Raw genomic sequence first — 25243 nt, forward strand, 5'->3', positions numbered from 1 at the left:
TCCTGTAGGGAGCACCCCCTGGCATGGCACTCAGCTCCTGCTCAGTGGCCCAAGCAGAAGTGTGCTTGCTCCATCCAAGGGGATTAGCTGTGAGTGCTGGGCTCAGGGCACAGGGAGGGGTGCAGGGCTCAGAGCCCCTTCCCAAGAGGCTGCTGCAGGGGTCCTGTGAGGCTGGAGAGGGAAGGAAGGGCTTGGGTACACCACTAGCCGGGCAGCACTGCTCCTGTCCCGGGGTCTAGCCGGGGAGCACTGCTCCTGTCCCGGGGTCTAGGTGGGCAGCACTGCTCCTGTCCCGGGGTCTAGCTGGGGAGCACTGCTCCTGTCCCGGGGTCTAGCCGGGGAGCACTGCTCCTGTCCCTGGGTCTAGGTGGGCAGCACTGCTCCTGTCCCGGGGTCTAGCCGGGGAGCACTGCTCCTGTCCCAGGGTCTAGGTGGGCAGCACTGCTCCTGTCCCGGGGTCTAGGTGGGGAGCACTGCTTCTGTCCCTGGGTCTATCCGAGGAACATTGCTTCTGTCCCCGGGTCTAGCTGAGGAGCATTGCTTCTGTCCCTGGGTCTAGCCAGGAGCACTACTCCTTTCCCTGGGGCTACCCAGAAGCATTGCTCCTGTCCTTGGGTCTAGCTGGGGGCACTATTCCTGTCCCTGGGCATAGCTGGAGAGCACCACTCCCTTCCTTGAGTCTAGCCGGGATCACTGATCCTGCCCCTGGGTCTACCAGGGAGCAGTACTCTTTTCCCTGGGCCCAGCCAGGAGCTCATGGCTGCCTCCTTGCTCCTTGGCTGCAGTCAGTATGACAACCACAACACGGAGTTAACTTTCTACAAAGGCAAAACGCCCTCCTATCCCCCACTCCCCGCAAATGTAAGCCAGCCCTTTCTGAGGAGGGCAGGAGATCCCCTTGATCAGGTATTCAGAGTTGGCAAAGACACGTGGCTCCGTTGCTTTCTCCTGCTTCCAGCTGAATGTGATAATTGCTTATTTTCAGAACTGCCTCTGATGACACGTCATGAGCAGGCTGAAAGGTCACAGAGAGGCCCCGGAGAACCTGCAGTATGTGCTCACCTATGCGCGCTCCTGCCATGTGCAGGGACTCAGGCAGCGTTGGGAAATTCTTGGGGTTGTGAGCGCTGAGCTGAAATGGTTGGAGCCACTGTGCAGCAGATGGCTGAAGGAGGACAGACGAGAATCCCGGGCATGGAGGGACAGTGGGTCATGCTCACAGGGGCACTCTGCAGACAAAAGACTGCCAGGTTCATGTAGTCTGGGAGAGAGGGCATGGAGGGGCGCTCTGCTGGGGAAAGAGGAGTGGCCCTGGGGCTGGCAGGGGAGTCCCCGCCCCCCTCCTCTGGCACAGGCTCAGCCAGCCCACGACAGCCCCCTGGGATCCCCACTGCCTGCCCCACTCCCTCCCACTGCCACTCACTCAGGAGCCACCCCTCTGTGTCATCAAAGCCACCAGAGCAGGAGACGCCACACGCCACTCCCTCCCTCTCGTCCCCTCCCACCGCACAGCAGCACACCATCATCTTGCAGCAGACAATGAGGACAGGACAGCTATTGAGAAAAGCGCGTGGCTTCGGAGGCTCAGGACATGTCCCGACGGCACCTGCAGGTTTTCTTTTCCTGGGGCCGCGGGCACTGGCGGTGCTGCACCTGCCGCGGGCCAGCGCCCTGCCTGTCAGCCGCATACCTGGGCGCTGGGGCAGGTCCTGGCCTGCGGGGTTCTGTCTCCCCACTGCACCCCTCTCAGCAGACCGTTCCTCCCAGACCTGCCATTTGATTTTCTAGAATCCCGTGGCCATGAAAGGAGAGAAAAACACCACTCCCTTAACTCTCTGCTTACCTGTTTCCTTTAAAAAAAAAAAAAAAAAAAAGGCATGAAAACCGTTTCCTCCCATCAGTCTTTTTCTTTTCCCGCCTCCCCTCCCTTCCCTGTTTTTGTTCTCCTCCTCCTCCTCCTTTTCTTTCTTCCTGCTCTTTCTCGTCCTTTTTCAAGACAGCGAACAGCAACTCTCCTCCTAGACTGAGTGGTCCATGCGGGTAGGGGCAGGGCCGCTTCCGCGCAGCGTTTTCGTTGTCTGGGATGGGGTCTGCTGGCGCTGGCTGCGCACATCATGCACACATCCCATGGGGTCACCGTCAGGGTCCCTGGAAATACAGAGGGTGCACCCACTTCCTGGTTAGCGACTAACTTGAATTCCTGGGGGTGCTATGCTCTTTTCTGTGTTTACATAAATCAAAATACAGTACCAAGTAATGAGAAATTCGAAGAGGGAAGCAGCTTGCCTTGCACTCAGATTCACACTAACCCAATTAAGAACACAGCAAGTGGACCACGGCGTGAATTTGGCTTATCGGAGCTCACGTAACTTGGATGCAAGTTCATGCTGATCTAATGGGATTTTAGACTTTTATGCTTTCCTACAAATCGTATCTCATTAATTTCCTTTTGATATTTTACCACGTTAGAACCAGCATAACAAACACATTAAATCTTGAATGTGACTAATCGGAATCCTCGTCAGGAGCAGTGTGATGCCAGTTGCTTTAGAATTGGTGAACTCTTGATGGGATGAGAAAGAAATGCAAAGTCCTCGGCTGCACGTGGTAAACGGGATGCACTACGGTGTGTACGTCTGTGTGTTCTGTGTTGTGAGGGAGATGTGTGTGTGTTGGGGGGAAGGTAGTTTCACTAATGCTGACTCCAACAGGGTAGGATTCTAGCGACGTTTACACCAGTACTTTATCCGACTTTCATGAGATTCATTTTTCTAAATTCAGCTCTTGAAGCTATTTTAGGAATATCCTCCAGCTTCCTTATAAGAAACTTAAGCACTGCCACGTATTAGTGACAGGAGGGACCCAGAAACCCGGGCTCTCCATTTCCGGGCTGGTGGTGTCCATACTTATTCATTACACCTGAGTGCCTATGAAGAAGCTAAGCAAGCTTCGAGCTAGGACACACATGTCCCTGACCCGACACACCTACCAAAATCCATGCATTCAGATCATACTTACGGTTTATTCAAAGGGGGAAACGGCTTGCCTCTTTGTGACATGATGTAACAGACACTATCTCATTCAATCCTGCCTTACAGAAACCCTGCGAGATAGAGGCAGAGAAAGCAGGTGTTATTCCCATTTCAGATAAGTGTAATTTGTGAAGTAATTCGTAACGTATAAGTAGGATGACAATATATCCTGCTTTGCCTGGGAAAACCCCAGATAACACTGTGCTGATGTAATGAGCATCTCCTTTCACGATACCATCCCATATGGGATGGTAAATGCCATGGTCCCTACCAAGCTAGAATCACTTTTCACTTATACCAGATTTTCAAAGTTCACTTCTCACAGATACATCTCAGGTAAACTTGTGCCAGGCCAGGTGGTATCTTGTGACAGTAAGAGGCAGTTGGCACTGGAACATGGGCCAGGGCCTGGGCTGCAGGTCGGACCTGGCACACATCCTGGCTGTACCCTGGCTGTCTATCCTTGGGCTGATGACTGGCACCTGGAAAGCACCATGTTATGGTTTATTGTGTTTGCCACTTTATCTCTTGGCCTCTGGTCATTGGCATCTTTTTCTTCTCCAGGTAGAAGAAGGCTTTCCCTGACATCATCGGAGATGGCTCAAAGAAGCATTCCTGGTCCCTCTCCAGTTGCGGAGTCCGGCTTCCACCACTCTCCTCACTAATGGGCGGTAGTCTCAGCCTCTCCTCCTCTGCATGCTCTGCTGACGCTCCTTTCACTCTGCCTCCCTTGGCGGCACCAGAGTTTTTCAGCCTAGTGACCGCTCCATGTTTCCACCACACCTGGCTTGGTAAGGCCACGTCCCAGCCTAATGTCCAGATTCTTATTAGCACCAAATACAAAAGGCATTACATCCAAGATGGAAACTTCCACTAAAGAAAGCAAATCCCAAGGTATGTTCAGATGAAAAGAGTGGATAGGAGAGGAATCGATGATCTCACAATACATGCATACCACATAGCAGCCCCGCCTGTGTCCATGGGAGACCGCTGGGAGATTCTGGAGCTGAGGACAGTCACTCACACCACAGAGTAAGCGGAGGATGTGTGGCAAGAGTGGATTTGCTTTACACAAAGGTCTCTTTAGCATTAGAACTAGGTAAGGTCTGAATCTTGGCTTTTGCCCTTTAGGGATTTATGATTTTCCTAACTGCAATTTCCTCAATGTGTAGGATGAAAAATCTGTAAGTCATGTTTACCTCTTAGGATAGTTGGAGGAAATTAGTGAGATAATACATGTAAAATGCTTAGCACAGTATCTGGAACAAAAGCACTCATTGGATTTTTGTTTCATGTATTATTGAGATTATGGGCATTTTAGAAATTTCTCTTATTCCATTTTCTGACTTTATCATGTATCTGAAGGATTCATGAAGGAAGACATGACTCCGTGGTTTTAATTAACCTTCCAGATTTCCTGTGCTTTCGGGCTAGTTAGATATACTGGAGGCAGTGACTCAGGTTCTAAATGCCACTCACAGAGAGGATTCCTAAATCCTTCTGCTTACTTCCACACTGTTCTCTGTCTTCAGGCTCAGCAATGTGTAGTTCCGAGTGGTGGTGTCCTCCCTCAGGAAACAGGGTGCTCAGGTCCCCTTCATGCACACGAGGTGTTGGAGATGCCGATGGGAGGTGTTGGGTGTGGCTCGTGCTCGGAGAGGGCAGCCTGGGTGTCAGCCAGGGCATCCACGCTGACAAGCTCTCACCCCAGGGGCCTCTGTGAGCCTAGCTAGGGCCACATAATAGGGGCAGTGGAGCAAAACGGACAAGAGGAAGGTAAAATGAGTAAGACGATATGTGTTTTAGTGGGGGAATATTTTCTTGATGGGCCAGGTAGGAGGCTTGAGATCCATGGAAAGCAACAAATGGCCGACGGTGGAGCTGGGGCAGTGAGCTGCTGCGCTGGCAGTGAGAAGACTGATAAAGGCACTTCAAATGCAGACAGGCGCCTGGCCTCCCTGAGGATGCCTCCCTGGTAGATTTCCTGTCTTTTTCACTTTCCCACGAAACCGAGCAAGTTTACCTGAGATGTATCTGTGAGAAGTGGCCTTTGATTTATTTGCTACATGTTTGGGGGGCTTCTCCCTCAATGGCGACTTGGACTGGAAACACTCCAAGACACCATCTGCCTCCCTCCCTGACACAGAGGGCAGTCACTCCGTCAGAAAACGCAGATGTATTACGTCTGCCTCTTTTTGAAATATTATGGAGCCATCCTCACAACTTGCTAAATTGTAATTAATGTATATGTGCGTTAAATTTCTATGTTATTATGTATATTTTGTAGTCTCTCTCTGTCTAATGCAATTCCCAACCCTCCCTTGGTAGCACTTGGTGAGAATTCAGCACTAGCTGTTGATGACTGGGCAAGCGTCAGAGGTGACTCTGGGAGGAAATGGCCCCTGAGATGAGACGCAGGGTCAGGAAAAGCGCAGGGGCCACAGGGCATCTCAGAGGAACTTTCTCCAGATGCTTGTCTTCATAGTGTCAGAGCAGATGATTTGAATCCCCTTTAACAACCTTCTTTAATACAAATGAGATAACTTTGTGGTAGGGGGAGGCAGGAGAGGCGTTATTAGCGTGAATCCAAGCAGTGACAGGTGACAACACATGTAGCACATGGTCTGGAATTGTCACTTTACATTGCGAATGGGGTGAGGGCAGGGACAACCGACTTGGAATATATTAACCCTCGTGGTGTTGCACAAAGTAGGAACTTACTGAATGTTTTGGATGATTTTATGGTGCAAGCAATTGCAGGCCTGGTTTCTTACAAGTGCAGTCTTGTACGCAGAGATATTTGCAGGTTAAGAATGTAGGACTACCAGTTTTCAGTGGTGGTTTTAAAATCCTGTAGTTGAAATAAAAGCACTTGATTGTTTCCCAAAGAGAATCCTCCATGCTGCTTATGAGGTGATGTCTACCTCTCCTAAAGGAGCCTAGCCCGGCTTTCTGCTATTCCACACAAAGCGCTGGGAGGAGAAGGGGAAGCCAGTGAGAGGAGCCAGTTAGAGGAAGACTATTGCTAATCCTCCAAATTAGAAGTGCTCATCCACAGTCTTAACCCAGCCCCACAAATGTAGGCAAAGACCAAGGTCAGCCAGGTTAGCTGTACTTAGCGGGGAGAAAAGTTAGGCCAAGCCTAGCAGTGGAGAGGTGAGGGCACAGAATGGGCAAGAGGGGAGAGACAGCTTTTCCTTAAAGCGATCCCAAGGCACTCAGATGCCCTTACTATGTGGTGAGTAAATTTTCAATGTTACAGTCATTTATGAGTTGCTACAGTAGTGAAATTAAGAGAATCCATCAATATAGATACAGCAGCATAAGGAAGTGATTTGGGCAGTTTATGATGAACAGCAGAGGAGACTGGATATATCGGGAGGCTCTTGAACAGAGTGTATGAATTCTTATAGTCCAGTGTCATTATCATCTTAAGCTGGATTAAAATTATTTAGGGATTTTTTGTTGTTAACATTTTTTAGGTTTAAATGTCCATTAATAAAAGAGGGTTATTCATATGGAGGTCAGTAGATACTCAACATAGAATAAAAAGTTTAGGTACAGATGTCTAAGGTGAGTATTTTCAATGATAAATTAAAATCATGCTCATAATGGTCCAGGACACTTGTAAGGAAATTAAAAGAGTGAATATTTCAGGGAAAGGGATTCTCATACATTGGGCATAGCAGTTCAATTGGAAGCCTTTAGTGACCTAGCAACATGTGCTAGAAATCTCAGAATTATGCAGAGCCTCTAATCCAACAATTTCACTTTTACAAACTTACCCCAAGAAAGTAAGCACTGAGCCATGTGAAAAGTTTATCTACAGGGGATGCTCATTATTAGAATTATTTATAACAGCAACAATGTGGAAACAGCTGGCGTGTCGATGGCAGGAAAGTGGTTTAATGGAGTCAGTCATGATGAAATACCAGGCAGCCATTACAGGTCAAGCTACAGACAAATTATGAATGACCTCAAAAAATATTCATGAAATAGTGGTACATGAAGACAATAGTGCATTTTCAACACGATCATCTGAAAAATACCGTGTTCTCTTTGCAAAGATATAGGTGCACTTACAAATGCATTATAAAAGCCTGGAAGGATTTAAACCAGAATTTAATCAATGTTTAAATCTTATTTTTAAATTTCCTAAATATCTGAAATATTCTTCAGAGAACCTCAATACTTTGTAATCAGAAAAATTAGCTAAAATATTAAAAGCAGGCAACAGTATCAACAAGATCATACACTAGGAGATCCCAGCTCTTGTCTCCCCAACGAAAGCAAGAATTTAACAACTCCTTACCAACACAAATAGCTCTGAGAATGCTCCAGAGTACAATGAAGAAGTGGCAGGAACTCATTAAAGCACCCTCAAACCAAGGACAGCTGTATATAAAGGTGTTAGAAGCATTTTATCTGCATCACCCCATCCTCTACCCTGGCACAGCTTGGCAACAAAGGGGATCTTTTTGGCTGTGACCTCTGTCTATGGGGAAAAAGGTGATCAGAACTCCAGTAGCTTTTGTCACCATTATGGACACCCACAGCTTTTATGACTGATGATGCCCACAATCTTCACTGATGCTGACCCCAGCTAATCAAACTGCCCAGAATCCAAGTTGTATTCATCTGGAGCCAGAACTATCACACCCCAGCTGGTGCCCTCATACCCACCCATAGGTGAAGGTCTTTCCCCACTAAAGCCAGCCCATAATGTCTGGAAGAGGTGACTGCTTCTTCAAATGTGTAGACATAAATGCAAGGTTATAAGAAACATATAAAACCAATGAAACATTACTGATTTTCCAGTAACCAAGCCCAAGGAAATGGAAAGCCTTGCATTTTTTGGCAAAGAATTCAAAATAATTGGTTTAAAAAATCTCAGTAAGTTGTAAGAGAACACAGTCAGACAACTCAGCATATTCAGGAAAACAACACATGAACAAAATTAGAAGTTCAACAGAGATAAAAGTCATTAGAAAACCAGAAATTTCTGGAGATGAAAAGTACAGTGAATGAAATAGAAAATACAAGAGACAGCCTTAAGAGCAGATTCAATCAAGCAGAAGGAGGAATCTGTGAAATTGAAGATAGGTCATTTGAGATTATACAGTCAGGGGAGAAAAAGGAAACAAAAAAAAAAAAACAATAAAAAAGAATGAAGAAATCCTATAGGATTTATGGACCATAATCAAGTGAAGCAATATATGCATTATGAAAGTATCAGAAGGAGAAGAGAAAAGGTTAAGAAGTTTACTTAAACATTTAATGGCTGAAAACTTCCCAAACCTTGGGAGAGAAATGAACATCCAGATTAAAGAAACTCAAAGGGCCTAAAATAGGGTCAACCCAAAGATGGATACAATGAGGTACATTATAACCAAGTTGTCAGAAGTCAGGAACAAAGAGCATTTTGAAAGCAGCAAGAGAAAAGTGACATCACATCTAAGGCAATGTAGCCAAGACTATCAGTGGATTTCTCAGCTGAAACCCTGTAGGCCAGGAAAGAGTGAGATAACAAATTCAAAGTACTGAAAGAAAAAAAAACCCTGCCAATCAAGAATACTATACCTGTAAAATTATCCCTTAAAAATGGAGAGATAAAGTCTTTTCCAAATAAACAGAAACTGAGAAAGTTTGCTACCCGCAAGCCTCACTTACAAAAATGGTTAAGAGATTTCTTCAATTTGAAATAAAAACCTGCTAAGCAGCCACGTGAAAACACATGAAACCATAAATCTCATTGGTAAAGATAAATATGTAGACAAATACAGAATAATGCAACATTGTAGTATGTAAATTACTGTTAACCCTAACATAAAAGTTAAAAGATAAACGTTTATTAAGAGACACACAATGTAAAAGAAGCAAACTGACTACAAGAACACAAAATGTGTAGAAGGATTGAAAATATAGTTATTGTGTATGATCAAAGTTAAATTACCAACTTAAAATAGACAAGATATTTTATTTAAGCCTTGAAATAAGTACCCAAACCTCTATCATTGATATACATACACATACACACACACACAAAAAACAAAGCCAATCATTACAAAACATCATCAAATCAAAGAGAAAACAACTGTCAAACAGACAGAAAACAATAAACAAAATGGCAATAATAAGTACATATATATTAATGGTCTCTTTAAATCATTATAGATTAAACTGCCCAACCAAAAGGCATAGAGTGATTGAACAGTTTTTAAAAAGACTCAGCAATATGCTGTCCACAAGAGACTTGCTTTAAATTTAAAGGCATGTATAGGTGGAAAGTGAAAGGATGGAAAAAGACATTCCATGCAAATGATAACCAAAAGAAAGCAGAGGTGAGCATGCTTATATCGAATAAAAGAGAAATTTAGTAAAAAATTTATCTCAAGACAAAGAACATTATATACATTATATAATGATGAAATGGTCAACTCAACAAGTACATATAGTAGTTTTAAATATGTATGCAACCAATATCAGAACATCTAAAGCATATAAAGGAAATATTGACAGAGCTGAAGAAATAAACTTATAGCAATACAGTAATAGGTACTGTACTTTGATGTCCCACTTATAATAATGGATAAAACATCCAGACAGAAAAACAATAATGGATAAAACATCCAGACAGAAAATTGGTAAACAGATGAGTTGCACAACACCATAGACTAAAAAGACCTAACAGACGTGTACAGAACTTTCTATCCAATAATGAAAGAATACATTCTTCTCAAGCATACATGTAATATTCTCTAGGTTAGATCACATGTGAGGTCACGAAACAAATCTTAACAAATTTAAGAAGACTGAAATCATTCCAAGTATCTTTTCCAACAGTTAGAGAATGAAACTAGGAATCAGTAACAGTAAGAAAATGGGCAAATTCGCAAATATACAGAAACTAAACAACACGTTTTTGAACAGCTATTTGTTCAAAGAGGAAATCAAAGGGAATTTAAAAATTATCTCAAGACAAAAACAAAAACAAAGCAACAAAACTTATACAAGGCAGCAAAAGTAGCACTGAGGAAAGTTAACAATGATAAATGCCTACAGTAAAAAATAATAGAGATCTTAGGTTAAAAAACCTAACTTCACACCTCAAAAAACCAGAAGAAAAGAACAAACTAAGCCCAAAGTTACCTGAAGGAAAGAAATAATAAAGATAAAAGCAGAAATAAATCAAATAGAGAACAGAAAAAAATTAACAAACTAAGACTTGGTGTTTTGAAAAGATAAACAAAATTGACAAACACCTGGGCTGACTAAGAAGAAAACTCAAAATCATAAATGAAGGAGGAGCCATTACAGTGGATGCATTGGAAATACAAATGATCATAAAAGACAATGAAATATTCCTATGTGCAAACTGGATAACTTAGAAGAAATGGACAAATTCCTAGAAATGTATAACCTACCAAATTGAATTAGGAGGAAACAGAAAGCCTGAACAGGCCAATAACAAATGAGATTGAGTCAGTAATCAGAAACTTCCCAACAAAGAAAGGTCCAGACCAGTTGGCTTTCTAGGTGAATTCCACCCAGAATTCTAAGAAGAATGAATATCAATTCTTTTTTTTAAAAAAAAAAACTCCTCTAAAAAATAGAAGAAAAGAGCACACTTTCAAAAACTCCTTTTATGAAGCCAGTATGACCTTAATTCCAAATCAGACAATAATGGCACAAGAAAAGAAAACTACAGGCCAATATCCTCAATGAGTATCGAAATAATAATCTTCAGTAGAATACTAGCAAACTGAATTCAACAATGCATTAAAAAGATCATAACACCATGATCAGGTGGAATTCATCCCTGGGATGCAAGGATGCTTCAGCAGATGCAAATCAGTCTATGTGATACAACACATTAACAACAAGGAAAACCACCTCATGATCATCTCAACAGATGCAGAAATAAAACATTTAACAAAGTTCAACATCCATTCATGATGAGATCTTTCAACAAAATAAGTACACTAGTAATTTACCTCAACACAATAAAGGCCATGTATAAAAAGTCCACAGCTAATATCATTATTAAAATAAAAAAAACCCTTTCTGTCAAATATCTGGTAGAAATGGTGCTTGTTCTTGCCATTTCCACTTAACATAGTACTGGAAGCAATTAGACAAGTAAAAGAAGTTAAATCATCCAAGTTAGATAGGAAGGAGTAAATTATTTCCATTTTCCAACAGCATCATCATATATGTAGAAAATCCTACAGACACAACAACAACACACTGTTAGAGCCAGTAAGTGAACTTCATAAATCTGCGGGACACAAAATCAACTTACAAAAGTCAGTTATGTTTCTACAAACAAACAAGCTATCTGAAAAATTAATGAAAAACTCATTCCTAATAGCAGCAAAAATAATAATAATAAACGTAACCAAAAAGGTGAAAGTCTTATACACTGAAAATTATAAAGGCAATGACGAAGAAAATTAAAGTGAACACAGACCAATGAAAGGGCAACTAATATGTATGAACTGGAAGAATTTATATCATTAAAATGTTCATACTACCCAAAATGATCTGTAGACTCAATACAATCCTTCTCAAAATCCCAAGGCCATTCTTCACAGAAATAGAAAAAAAATCCTAAAATTCATATGAAACCAGAAAAGATCCTAAACAGCTAAAGCAGTCCTGAGCAAGAGGAACAAAGCTGAAGGTGTCATACTTCCTGATTTCAAAATACAGTGCTTTAGTAATCAAAACAGCATGGTGCTGGCATAAAAACAAACATAGAGACCAATGGAATGCAAGACAAGCCTAAAATAAATCCAGGCATCTACAGTCAACTGATCTTCCCCAAAGGTGCAAGAATACACAGCAGGCAAAGGAGAGTCTCTTCACAAAATGGTGTTGGGATAATTGGAGTTCCACATCAAAAGAATGAAACTGGACCCCATCTCATAACATATACAAAGATCAACTCAAAGTGGATGAAGGACTCAATGTTGCTCTGCAGCTGTAAACCGATTAGAAGACAACACAGAGGGAAAGGCTTCACGACATTGGTCTGGGCAAAGATTTTTGGATATGATGACAAAAACACAGGCAACAAAAGCAAAAGTAAGTGAGACTGAATTAAACTAAAACAACAAATCTGCACAGAAAAGCAAAAAATCAACAGAGAAAAGGCAACCACTGGAGAAAATACTTACAAATCATATGTTTGCTTAGTGGTTAATGTCTAAAATAGATAAAGAACACCGACCACTGAATAGCGACAACAAAAACCAAACAGAACCTGATTCAGAAACGGGCAAAGAACCTGATTACATAGTTTTCAAAGAGATAGCAATGATCAACAGGTCTATGAAAAAGTGTCCAATATCAGTAATCAAATCAGCAGATCAAAGCCAGAATCAGCTATCCCCTCTTACAGAGGCTATTGGCACTACGATACATGATAACAAAGGCTGGCAAGGGTGTGGGGAAAACAGAATCCTGTCAATTGTTGGTGGCAATGCAAATTAGTACAGCTAGTATGGAAAACAGTATAGAGACTTCCCAAAAAATTAAAACTAGGACCACTACCTGATCCAGAAATACCACTTCTAGGCATATACCCAAAGGAAATAAAATCAATTTCACAAAGAGAAATCTGTGTCAGAGTGCAGTGTATTTCAGTGTAGTCACAGTAGCCATGATATGGAAACTACCCAAATGTCTGTCAATAAATAAATGGGTATATGAAATACGTGTATGTATGCACACATGGCACAGTTTTCAGTGTATCTCTGGATTCCTTCCAGACAGTTCCTACCCTGTCCATTGCAGTTGGTTGCCAAAACCCCCCTCTGTCCTGGCACCCAGTGTCCCTCTACCCTAACTCCACATTTCACCCCCATGCCACTGCCTGAGTGCACCATAGTGTCCCCGTCCCCCCATTACACACACACACACACACACAAACACACACACACACACAATCACTCTGCCTTCAAAAGGAGGGAAATCAAATCGCTTCCAACAACATGGATGAACCTGGAGGCCATTATGCTAATTGAAATAAACCAGACACAGAAAAAAACAAATACTCCATGATCTCACTTATATGAGGGACCCAAAAGGCCAAAACTCTCAGAGCAGGAGAGAGAAGAATAGTGGTTTCAGCGGGGTGGGAGGAGTAGGGTGGGGAGAAATGGGGGGATGTTGGTCAAAGTCTACAAAGTTTCAGTTACACAAAATGACTAAGTTCTGGCGATGTAATGAACAGCAATGTGACTCTAGTTGACAGTATTTATATGTTTGAAACTTGCTGTAAGAGTAGCTTGCACACACAAAAAGAAAATGGTAACCATGTGAGGTGGTGTATGTGTTAATTAACTTGATTGTGGTGATTATTTCACAATGTATACAAATATAAAAACATCAAGTTGTATATCTTAAATATATACAGTTTATCAATGATCTCCCGATAAAGAGAAAAAAGCATTGTATGATGCATTACTTATACTTACTTCAAATAGAAAAATTATGTCAAAGTCCATCTATGTAAGAATCTAAAATATAAAAAAATACTTGCACAATAAAATATTTTTTCTTTTACTTCATGGAATTGTTTATTTCATTTATTAGTAACAGTGCATTTTTCACACAATCTTCTCTTTTACTTAAACTTAATGCATATGTAGTAAGAAAGATTTACTATCCCAAGTAGCCTCTAACTATTTAGATGAGGATAAATCAGATATGGCGTAACACGCCTCTCCCCTGCTTACTGTGTGTACTTAGAAGGCAGAAAGCAGCTCACACAAGCCTAACCCGGCCCTGTCTTCCTCGGGCTTCTCAGGATGCCCACAGCACATGCTGGGGAGCCAGATGCAGGGAGCAGCCAGGTGTGTTTTCAGGAGGTCGCAGCCAGCAGGGCACAGTTAGGATGTGCCCTCATAAAGGGGTACACGGAGGAACCCAGGCTGTGGGGCAGTGGGGGCACTACGGTGCACTCAGGCAGTGGCATGGGGACAAAAGGTAGGAATTAGGGTGGAGGGACACTGGGTGCCAGGACAGAGCGGGGCTTTGGCAACCCACTGCAATGCATGGGGTAGGGACTGTCTGGAAGGACTCCAGGGATAGACTGAAAGCTGTGCCAATGCATTAGCCGTGAAAACTAAGAAACTCAGTACACGTTCTCCCTCTGCTCACCAAGAGTTCGCATTTATCTTGTGGCATGTTTTGGTTTTCAGTCCAATCTGCAGTAATTACGGACAGCCCATTGTATGCAGAAGACTAACTCCTATGGCAGACAAAGACGTGTATAGATAAAAGCCCTGCCTTCAGATGCTTAAAATCAGTAAGGTTATTAAGGCAAAGCCTCGAACAATAATGCAAATCATATTATATTTTAATATAATATGATTTCCACACATTTCACCTCTCTGGATCTCCCTCAATGCCTACCAGAAAGGTGTTTCAATGAACAATTGGTACTCTTACTATTTTCATGCCATCTTCGTTATTTATTGTTTCAAAGGAAATCCAGTAGTTTCAATGATTTTTCAATGTACATCCAGCTTCTTTCTGACATGCAGAATATTTGCATTAATAATTCATGATTACATAATCTCTCCATTCATTTAATGAATCCAAAGATTTTATGCCATTTATGTGCTTCAACAGATAATCTATGTGATAAAATATCTCTAGAAAAGTTAACTGTCTTGCCAAACCCAGCATCTAATAAAGGACTTCTGTCTCCCGTCTGTTTTAATTGCACCTTACACTGACGTGAAATGATATATGTAAGGGAACTTCATCTTCACCCTGAAACATACAATTCAACATCATCTTTCTGAACTAAATAGAAAAAATAAGTAATACATATGTGCCTCCTTTTTTACTCACTGGAGACAATATAGACATTTAGGTATTCACATATCATTGAATTCATTTGGATCTTTGAATACTTGAGCTTCAAATTCCATCTGGCTCTGTAAAAAAAAGGTACTCAATTTAGTATAGATTTACAAAAAAGGCAGAACAACACAAAATGTTCTGTAAGCCTCCTTAGTGTGTGCCAAGACAGGATCACTGAGAGTGACGGGCATAGCAAACGTCTGCTGTTTGAGCGTTTCACGCACGGATCTCATAACTACACTCCAAGCACAGTGCTTTGTTCTCTGGCCACGGAGATGAACAAGACCACTTGACCCAGCTCTCCAAAACTCTCCAGCCTGGTGGCAGAGACTGGTCAGAAACTGGCAAGCATCAGTCAGGGCTGAAAGGCTGTGGGAGGGAAAGGCATACGGTAGACTCTGGGAGTCTAGGAGGATGAATCGGGGTACAGCCAAGTCTTGGTTGGGAATGAGACACTTTCTGGAGCAGGAAGGCTGTACTGAGAGCCAAGGGTGAGGGAGATGTGGTTCAATAAGGCAAGAACCCAAGAGCATTCATGGGATTATTTACAAGGCAGGAGGGTGACCTTGCACTAGCAGATTCAGGGATAGACGGGAAGAAGTGATAGTTAGATCTTAAATCTGGACAATTCTTTTGAGAAACTAGGCTTTGAGAAAGAAAACCGTTATACAAGAAATAGAAGTGAGAGACGTGAAACTAAGGTGAATTCTCTCCTTTTCTTTCCTTCTTTCTTTCATTTTGATCTTCAGATGGTACAGTTTTGAATCTTTTAAAATTCTAATGGGAAGGTTTCACTAGAGAGGGAAGAGAGTGAAGATGTGGTATAAATGTAAAGGTAAATAATGAAATAGTTCCTGAGGAGATTAAGAGATCCAGAGCTCCCTATCAGGCACTTCTGAGACCCACCCACTCACCCCACCCATTCATTCACCTCACCCATCTATCCATCCATCCACCGGTCCACCCATCCATCTACCCACTCACCCACCTCACCCATCCAACCACCCATCCCTTTACCCACCCATCCATTCACCTCACCCATCCATCCATCCATCCATCCATCCACCCATCCATCTACCCACTTACCCACCCACCTCACCCATTGACTCACTTCATCATCCATCCATTCATCCCTCCATCACCCATTCATCCAGCCACTCATCTATCCATCTATCTATCTACTCACCCACCCATACATTTGCCCACCTATCCATCCACCCATCCATCTATCCATCCACCCACCTCACCTATCCAACCACCTCATCCATCCATTCATCCATCCACCCATCCATCCACCTGCCCACCCACCCATCTCTCCATCCATCCATCTATCCAGCCACTCACCCACCCATCTACCTGCTCACCTCACCCATCCATTCACACACCCAGCCATCTACCTACCCACCCTCCCATATCATCCATCCACCCACCCATCCACTCCATCCATCCATCCATCCATCCATCCATCCATCCATCCACCCACCCACACATCCACCTCACCTATCCATCTATCCACTCATCCATCCATCCATCCACCCATCCATCTCTCATTACTAGACACACACCATATGCTACACACAGGATGTGGGGAGACACAGTGAAACCAAAACTAAGTTCCTAGCCTCAGTGAGCTGACATCTATATGGGAAGGCAGATATACATAGGTCATTAAAAAAACTGCTAAGAAAAAGAAGGAAAGCAGGGCTAGGGGATGAAGAGGGAGGATTGTTAAGATGGTCAAGACAGGGCTCTGTGAGGAAGTGGCATTGGGGAGAGACTGGATGAGATGAGAGATTGAGGCCCAGGAAGGTCTGGGGAAAGGGCTTCCAGACAGAGGCAGCAGCAAGTGTACAGCGGAGGAGGAACATGAGATGGCTGCTGTGGCTCCGGCAGCAAGAGAGAAGGGAGATGATAGGAGATGTGAGTGAAGAGAGGGAAATGGCCCACTGGGTCCACTTCAGAACCCTCAGGGGGTTTTGAGCAAGGGAGGGGCCTGACAGCATCTGCATTTAAAACATATTGGATATGGTAGAGAAAAGTCAGGAGGGGGTAACAGTGGAAGCCAGAAAGCGAATGATCTAGGCTACAGGACAGATGACAGTGGCTTAACTTAGAGTGGTGGCCAGCAGATACGTGGAGAAGAGGCTGTATTCGAGGACACATTTTGGAGGAGTAGCTAACTGTGTCACGACAGAGAAATTAAAGATGGCCCCTAGGTTTCGACTGAACAACTGGGTGTATGTGGTTGCCATTTATTGAGACAGGAAAGACCTAGGGAGGGCTGAGTTTGGGGAAAGGTAAAAAAGTGTGTTGAGGACATCTAAGTGGGCATGCTGAGTGGGCAGCTGGAGACACATGCTAGGGCTGGGAGGAGTGATACTGTTTCTATACCACATCACACCGCCTGCCTCAATCTTCCAGTGATGCCGCACCACTTTCAGGACTAAACCTGAGCTCCAAGCTCCGCAAGCTGTGCTTCTGCAGCCTCGTCACCAGCCTCAGAGCACACCAAAACCTCCTCCAGTGCAGATGCATTTGCATCTCTTGCTCCATCTCTCTCTCTCTCTCTCTCTCTCTCTCTGTCTCTCTCTCTCTCTCTCTCCCCCTGTCTCTCTGTCTCTCTTTTGTGCATACATCATCCATCTGCCCAGATTATTTTCCCCCATCTGACCTGGCTACTTAGTCCTTTGAAAACCAGTTCTTCTAATAAGCTTCCTGTCTTACCAGCCAATCACCAGTCATCCATACAGCTGTTTAGATGACCTCTTCTCAAATTCCACAACACTCTACACATATCTCTATGACTCTGGCACCAGGGTCCCCATGCTACTCCACTAATAAGGGGGTGAACTTAGACAAGGTGCCTAAGCTCTCCAAGTCTTGGTTTCCTCACCTGGAAAATGAGGCTAATATTACTACCTACTTCACAGGGTTGTTATGGGGATTAAATGAGGCAATATGAGACTTAGTGTTTACAACATCACCTGGCATAGACAAAGCACATACAAGTAATTAAGTATCATTATAATAATACATATCATGCTCTTGTGTAATTATTTTCACTGGAAAATATGAGCCCTTGAGTAAAACCACTGAGCCTTTCATCTGTGCTCTGGCACGCATTAAACTCATTAATTGTTTCTGACATGAATGAGTTAAAGAATGAAACACAGCAGTCACTGGGCCATAGGAGTACCGTGAAATGAATCAGCAGGTTCTTCAGTGGGCTTTCTGTATTTAAAAGGTATTCTCTCCGGGTGGACAGGATTTGTCTGATCCACTACTCTTCAAACGAAGAAGTCCTGGGTTGTTCTACACTCTACTTTGGTTACTGCTCAGGGAAAGTCACATCAGTACCTTTGGATCAGGAAGGCATGGTCCAAAGGCCTCCAGGAGAAGGGTTTCTTCTCTCACAGCCAGTTCATAGTCTGCAAAAGACAGCTTCCCATCATGGTCATGATCCTGGGGGGATGAGAAACATGTGAAGCAACACGTAAAATGATTACTGTACATACACGCTCTTCATAGTCAAGTGTCGATTTTTTTAAATGTGCTAGGCTGGGCATGGTGGCTCAAGCCTGCAATCATAGCACTTTGGGAGGCTAAGGTGGATGATTCCTTGAGGCCAGAAGTTTGAGACCAGCCTGGGCAGCATAGTGAGACTCCATCTCTATTAAAAAAAATTAGTTGGGCATGCTGGCATGCACCTCTAGTCCTAGCTACTTGGGAGGCTGAGGCAGGAGAATTGTTTGAACCCAAGAGTTTGATTATGCAGTGAGCTGTGACCACACCACTGCACTCTGGTCTAGGTGACAGAGTGAGACCCTGTCTCAAAAAAAAAAAAAAAAAAAAAAAAAAGTGCTAGAAAAATAAGAGGTTAGCTGGTGAAACTGAAAAGAACTATTAATTTTATAATGAAGAGCATAATTTATGTGTTTTCTTTAAGCAAACAGGAAACTGAAAGTTATTATAATTTGAATTCTTATTTTTAGCTCATATCTGGCCCACGAATTTTAATATAAAACTTGACATGACCCATATTTACCATTTTCTTAAGTGTTATTTCAACCAGATCTTTAATGCCTTCATCAGGGTCTTCCTCAGATGGCTGTTTGAGAAGGCTGTTCTTCAACATGTGGAACATTTCCTCCTTTGAAATGAATCCGTCACCATTCAAATCAAACACTTCAAAGCAATCTTTTTTAAAAATAAGAAATTATGAATTTGATGCTATCAGTAAGGTAATATTTTCTCTGGTAAAGTTTTCAGGGCCAAGTTCTATCTCGATGCTGAAAAAATCCCATGGGCCTTAGGGCAGCCTGATTTCCACAGTGAGTGCCAATATATACTAGGATGTATTCAATAATCCTTAGAAAACATTTCCTTACTCTCAAATATGAAACAGCATACCAAGGAACAGTAATTTGAATATCTTCACCCTGAAACTCTTGGAAAACTGATTGAAATATGACTCATAAGGAGAGTTCATCAGAATTAATTGAGAGTTAATTAAGAATAAGAACACTTACATCAATATTCTCCAGTATTATCGTTACAATTCAAGTACTGAAATCTGTCAAAAGCTTAACATATAAATGTGTATGTACACAATTAGCATGTGTAGGAATGCCTGTGGAGTCTTCCTTGGCATAAATTACTCCTCAGAATCATTTAACTTTCTTTCACATTTCATTGACTCGAATTCATTCCATAAAACAGGCTACTGGGATCCAAATCAACTAACCAGCCAACCAACAAACCCACTTCACTGGCTGGGCTGAAGGACACTGATGTGAGCACCTTAGACATGTAATTCACAATGTGCAAACCATTAGGACAACCTTCAATCTTACATTTCATTTTTTCTTCCAAAGATCCCCGAAGAAACAGTGATAATCCATGAACCCACTCCGATACATTGACACAGCCGTCGTTATCTTTATCAAAACCTCGGAATACTAAAGGGAGAGAGGTTAAATGTAACACCTGTGCTGCGTGGTAACTCTCAGTAAAGTGTCTACACTGGCATCACTCACTTTTAAAATTAAGAGAACGCTTCAGGTTGTATGGTCCAGTATTCTCATTGGACCAAAGAGGAAACTAAGACATCATCATATCATGATACTCTTTTATTAAAAACCATTCAATTTCTAAAATGTTTTTGTGGGAACAAATACAGTTCTCAATGTCTAAATATATTAATCATTAATTAATAATAAATATGTTGGTATAAAATATGTTGGTCATGTTAATTAGATATGTTAAATATACTAATAAAAATAAAAGACTATATTTTTGTTACTCAAGTCATTACATGATGCTTGGAATTATATCTTGTCACTGAAATATTTTCTACGATGTAAATAATTTAAATGGCCTTTAAAAACTATTCTATTTATTAGTTTTATTAAGTATAAATAGAAATGCTTTGGGTTTTCTGATATAAAGTAAGGGAAAGGTAGATAGTCAACATGACTTTGCCTTCTTCGTAAATACACACAAAATAAAGCCAATATTACCTCTTTTCTATGATCTTTTCAAAATTAAATTTGTATATTCCAGTGGCACGGGGAATGCAAAACACTAAGCTTCCTACCAAGAAGATGTCCAAATGCCAAACCTTTTTCTTTTTTTTTCTTCAGTTATAGCTGGATTTGGCTAATTTGAATCTTCTGTGTCTCTTACCTCTGTCCATAATCATGTCATCTGTCATTCCAAATGTCACATGCAGGATGTTTCGAAAGGCGTTACGATCCAGTCCAATAATCAGACCTTGCCTCTCTACTCCTCCCACCAAGTTATAAAAAAGCTTTATAAGACAGTTCACTTCAAATTTATTAACTGAAAGAATAAAATAGAGATAACAAAAATGAATCTTTAATCTTTAAGTTCTAACTTAAATTTTGCACCAATAAGTTTACAAACAATATAAAAGACATCAAATAGGTAATTGTCAATAGAAGACTCTCTTGTTTTGAGATTCATGAACCTTAATAGAAATAGAAGAAGTAGCAGACCCTCCAAACAGGAGTTCCCACTTTTAGGGGAAAAATATGATAGTATTAGCCAAGTTATTAGACTAATGATGGCAGTGTTGGATTCTAAACTCTACAAGGCTGGTAGAAATATGACTCAAAATAAGAATGGTGAGGTTTAAGAATGGTAACTTTTTCCCAGTATTTATAGGCATTCACGAGTATACAACTTCTTTTCCCTGAAAAGAGATGTCAGCTTCATGAAAAGTAGGTAACAATTTTCATTTCACTTTAGCCTTCATGAATTCATAAGCCAGATTTTGGAAACCAGAATCACTAGTTTTCCAATAAAAAAGCCTTACAGTGTATTCTAGCACCCAATATGACTCTTGTTGAGGATTACGTAAAAATTAATATGCAACTATTCAGTAAGTGTTTGGAGGAAGGAATTTTTTTAAAGGATATATACAGACAGATGCTTGCTCATACACATTACTGTATAAAGAACCATGGTTATAAATACTGAGTTGATTCAGTATTTATACTGAATTGGGAATTCAGTTTGCATTTCAATTCCCATTTGAGAATGTAGGTGGAAGCGTTATTGCCTGGTCTTGAAAATATAAAAGCCCAAATACCAAGTATGGGCGAAAGTTGGGGAAAATTTATTTTGAAACCAGACAGAACTATGATTGAGCATTTAAAAAAAAACAAGGACAAAACCTGTGTGTGCATAACAGAAGACAGCATCTAGGAATGGAAAAATCACACCTCATCTTAGAGGTCAGTACAGGCTTTTGTGGGATTTCTGGTTTTGAGAATCACGCTTAAAGAGAAACACTGAAAACTTTGGGAAAAAAAGGATACAGTAAATAGTAGGAAATAATATAATGGTTATGATTTTAAAAACAGCTGTTAGTCACTGTGGAAAACAGTAGGATGGTTCCTCAAAAATTTAAACACAATTATTGTATGACCCAGAAATTCTACTTCTGAGTACATACTGAGAAGAACTGAAAGCAGGAACCTGTATGACAATGTTCATAGTGGTATTATTCAGAACAGTCAAAAGACAGATGCAAGAGTCCATCAATGGAGGGATGGACAGACAAAATGTGGCGTACTTATACAATGAAATATTATTCAGCCCTGAAAAGGAAGAAAATTCTAACAGATAAATGAACATTTATGGACACTATGCTAAGTGAAATAAGCCAGACACAAAAGGACACATATTGTATGAGTCCTCGTATATGTGGTACTTAGTGTAGTCAGATTCAGAGAGACCAAGTAGAATGGTGGTTACCAGGGGCTAGGAGGAGGAGGGAATGGTGAGTTAGCATTTAATGGGTAGAGTTTCTGTCTGGGACATGAAAAAGTTCTGGAAGTGGATGGTGGTGATGGAAGCAGAACAGAGTGAAACAGTACAATGTGAATGTACTTAATGCCATGGAATTAAGTACTTAAAATGGTCAAAATAGTGAATTTCATGTTTTATGTAAACACACACACACCACACCCTTCTTCAAAAGCAAGAGCTGTTAGTGGATGAGGAAGAAAAACCTGCCTGAAGAATGATGTACTCTGTTCATGTATATAAAATGCTAGCAGATGGGATGTTGGTTAGCCATTTTTCTGTCTCAGCTGAAATAAAACTTTAAAAAAAAATCAGTTTAATTTGTTACCCAAAGGATCAAAGGTTAGCCATAAGAAAACTTTTATTGCGAAATATTTCTTAAATTCTAGAATACAATATTAACTGAAACTGAAGAAAATTCAAGAAGAGATTTTCATCTTCTTGGAATGCTCTAAATATGTCCTGCAGGACGTATCTGCAGAATGGTGCATGAACTAGACGCCCTCTTAAGATCTTTTACTCTTCTTTGATGCTACAAAATTTATCCATTGAATCCTGATAGCTCTATTATTTTGCAACTAAAACAAAATTTGACTAGGGGAAACTTCTTCTGTTCACGGAAATTTAACATTATTATAATGCTCATGACTTGTAACTATTTCTATAGACTTTAATAATCATCTAAGTTTGTAAGACTCATTAAAATTGTTTTACATAAAGAAAAAAAATCAAAAGAGTAGACTTTTTCCTGCCATATTTTTACTCATCTTTTAAAACATACACTCACTCACTTTTTGATTATTCACAGAATGATTGTTTGCAATGCATTCAAATTGCTGAACGGAGACTAAATAAATTCAAACTTACGGAAAGATACAAAATCAGTACTGTGTACAGCAGCAATTGCATTGCTTTTGAATATTTATCAAAAATGTTTACTAGATGTTTCAAGAATACCTATTTTTCTCCCAGAAATGAAAGTGTTTTAAGAAAAACAATAACAGAACAAAACTCTCATCGGAGTATAAGTCATAATAATTCCTTAAATTACAGGATATTTTTCCTAAAAATTTTAAGATGCTTATACACACCGTAACGTTAATTTATGCCACCATCCCACTAAGAGAGCATTTCTTACCAGTTATTAATCAGATACTAATGGTGATTAGATCCCATAATCCACTAGATCTCATAATCTCTAAAACTACATCAACAGGTTTATTGCTTCTTCTTTGAGCAACCCGGGTATTCAGGGGATTGTTGCTTCTGTTTCTTCAAGTGGCTAGCGGTTTTGCAATCAGCACACAACTTCTAAGTTTGCTCGACAGGCAATATCTTCCTCATCTCAACCACATCCACGACTTCCCTTGCTCAAGCGCAATTCTGTTTTTCAATCTGAATACAATCTCAACATTTCCTATGAAATTCTAGGACCACCCTTCCAAATGCGAGATGAGAGCAGGCGCCTTCAATAAGGCAATACGGTTGGGTTGAAAGCCTCCTTTTTCTTTCAACACCACGGGCCACTGGAAAGTGGGAGTCTAAAGTGTGGAACCCATTCTTTACCACGTGTTTAGTTGCGCTGAACTCTGGTTTCCAAACAAATCTTGCTCTGAGGCACAGATGAGATGACACAACTCATCTCTCCTAAAGATGTTCAGAGGTTGAGCACCGTTTTCTCCCGTGGGTCTCTATGCAAGCTTCCAGAACTTGGACCTGCGGGTAATAGGTGCGAGCTAGAAAGCAAGGTGGGTGCCCGATCCACGTCGGTGGTGCCACTTTTCTTAGGACCAGTGGGTTGTAGCATTTATGCTACACCTCCCTGAGGCTAACACCCCAAGTTTCTATCATGTAAAAGAAGGGGCTTGGAGAAGTAAGCGCATGGGTGGGAGTGCAGGTAGCACCAGAAGCGTAGGCCTGGGTTCCCAAGTTCCTGGGCGTTGGAACCAAACCCAAGGAGCTAGCACCCCGGAATTCCCTCCCTGCTTCTGCATAAGGCGCGGGGGTGGAGGGGCTGTAGCCCGCAGGGGCCCGGGCTGCGGGAAGCGCGCACAGCTGCGGCCCTTAGCACCGGGTGGGGTCCAGGCCCCGCCCAGGAGCCTCGTCGTGCCCAGCGCTAATTCTTACTTACAGTGCTTGCAATTTTTAGTTAAGGTGTCCGTCAGCTTCTGCAGCTTCTTGCGGTTCATGCCTGGCGGAATCGGGCCGCGGCGGGGATCTCGGGGCGCTCGGGGGCCCAGACCCTGGCGGGAAGCCCGCGAGCCCCGGGGCTGGGGCAAAGGGGTGAGGTCTCCGTCCACCAGCGCGCGCGCGGCCCTAACAGACGGCGTAGCCATGGCAACGGCTCTGCCCGCCGCCGATTGGCCCCAGGCTGCCCGCCGCGCGGCCGTGGCAACAGCCGGGCCCCGCCCATGGGCTCCGCTCCGGGGCCCGCGTGCGCGGTGCGGCCGGCAGGTCCCAGCAGGGCGCTCTGCGGGCTGTGTTCTGATGCCGACTGCGGGGTTTAAACGTTCAGCGGTCTCTGGCTGCTGAGCTCACAGCCTCTTTGCTTTGCAGCGTCAATCGTGAAAATCCGAAACGCGGTGTGCGCGCCGCGTGAGGGGTGGTGAGCGTCACCCCTCGAGGGGAGGCCTAGGATCGTGGCCGTCCTGGGGGCTGGAGCAGCGCCACGACACAGCCGGGGTGCCGTCCGGATGGCGGCCAGCCGGGTGCTCTCGGGGCCCAGCCACTGTCGGTGCGGTAGAGGAGGCAGCCTGTCACCTGAGGTCTTCAAGTGTTCAGCAGTGTTTCTGAGAGCAACGGGAAACTGCGGCACAGTCACCGCCTGCCCAGGGAGGGGGGTGCGCGCTGAGGCCACTCGGCCATTTCGTCACTGTGCACACCTCACAGTGCACGGACGCACACCCAGACGGCCTCGCCTGCTGCACGCCGGGCTCCACCCGACAGCCCGCGGCTTCTGGGCTGCACCCCTGCGCAGCAGGTGACCCGCGGAGTGCCGCAGG

At 42.6% G+C, this 25243-nt stretch overlaps 1 protein-coding gene across 2 annotated transcripts; it reads right to left on the reverse strand.

Moving 5' to 3' along the window:
- Positions 1–1904: 1904 nt before the first annotated feature.
- Positions 1905–24551, reverse strand: CLXN (calaxin). Of its 2 annotated transcripts, XM_074386643.1 has the most exons (7): positions 24373–24551; positions 20595–20750; positions 19763–19867; positions 18955–19106; positions 18267–18371; positions 3019–3103; positions 1905–2148 (listed from the first exon to the last, which is right to left on the reverse strand). In XM_074386643.1, exons 1-6 carry the CDS (start codon positions 24428–24430, stop codon positions 3026–3028), a joined length of 654 nt encoding a protein of 217 aa, XP_074242744.1. In that variant the 5' UTR covers positions 24431–24551; the 3' UTR covers positions 1905–2148; positions 3019–3025. The 2 variants fall into 2 exon arrangements, with proteins under 2 accessions (XP_074242744.1, XP_074242745.1); XM_074386644.1 differs by lacking the exons at positions 1905–2148; positions 3019–3103 and adding an exon at positions 13575–14983.
- Between the last annotated feature and the right edge of the window lie 692 nt (positions 24552–25243).

The sequence above is a fragment of the Saimiri boliviensis genome, chromosome 15, assembly GCF_048565385.1.
Source record: "Saimiri boliviensis isolate mSaiBol1 chromosome 15, mSaiBol1.pri, whole genome shotgun sequence".
NCBI classification, from domain to species: domain Eukaryota; kingdom Metazoa; phylum Chordata; class Mammalia; order Primates; family Cebidae; genus Saimiri; species Saimiri boliviensis.

Excerpts from the sequence above, each read along its gene's own strand:
- CLXN (XM_074386643.1), bottom strand. The coding sequence starts at position 24,430 with ATGAACCGCAAGAAGCTGCAGAAGCTGACGGACACCTTAACTAAAAAT. Across the intron at positions 19,107-19,762 it reads TTTGGAAGAAAAAATGAAAT|ATTGCTTTGAAGTGTTTGAT; the intron begins GTAAGATTGAAG and ends TTTTTAAAAAAG. Across the intron at positions 18,372-18,954 it reads AAATAACACTTAAGAAAATG|GATCATGACCATGATGGGAA; the intron begins GTAAATATGGGT and ends TCATCCCCCCAG.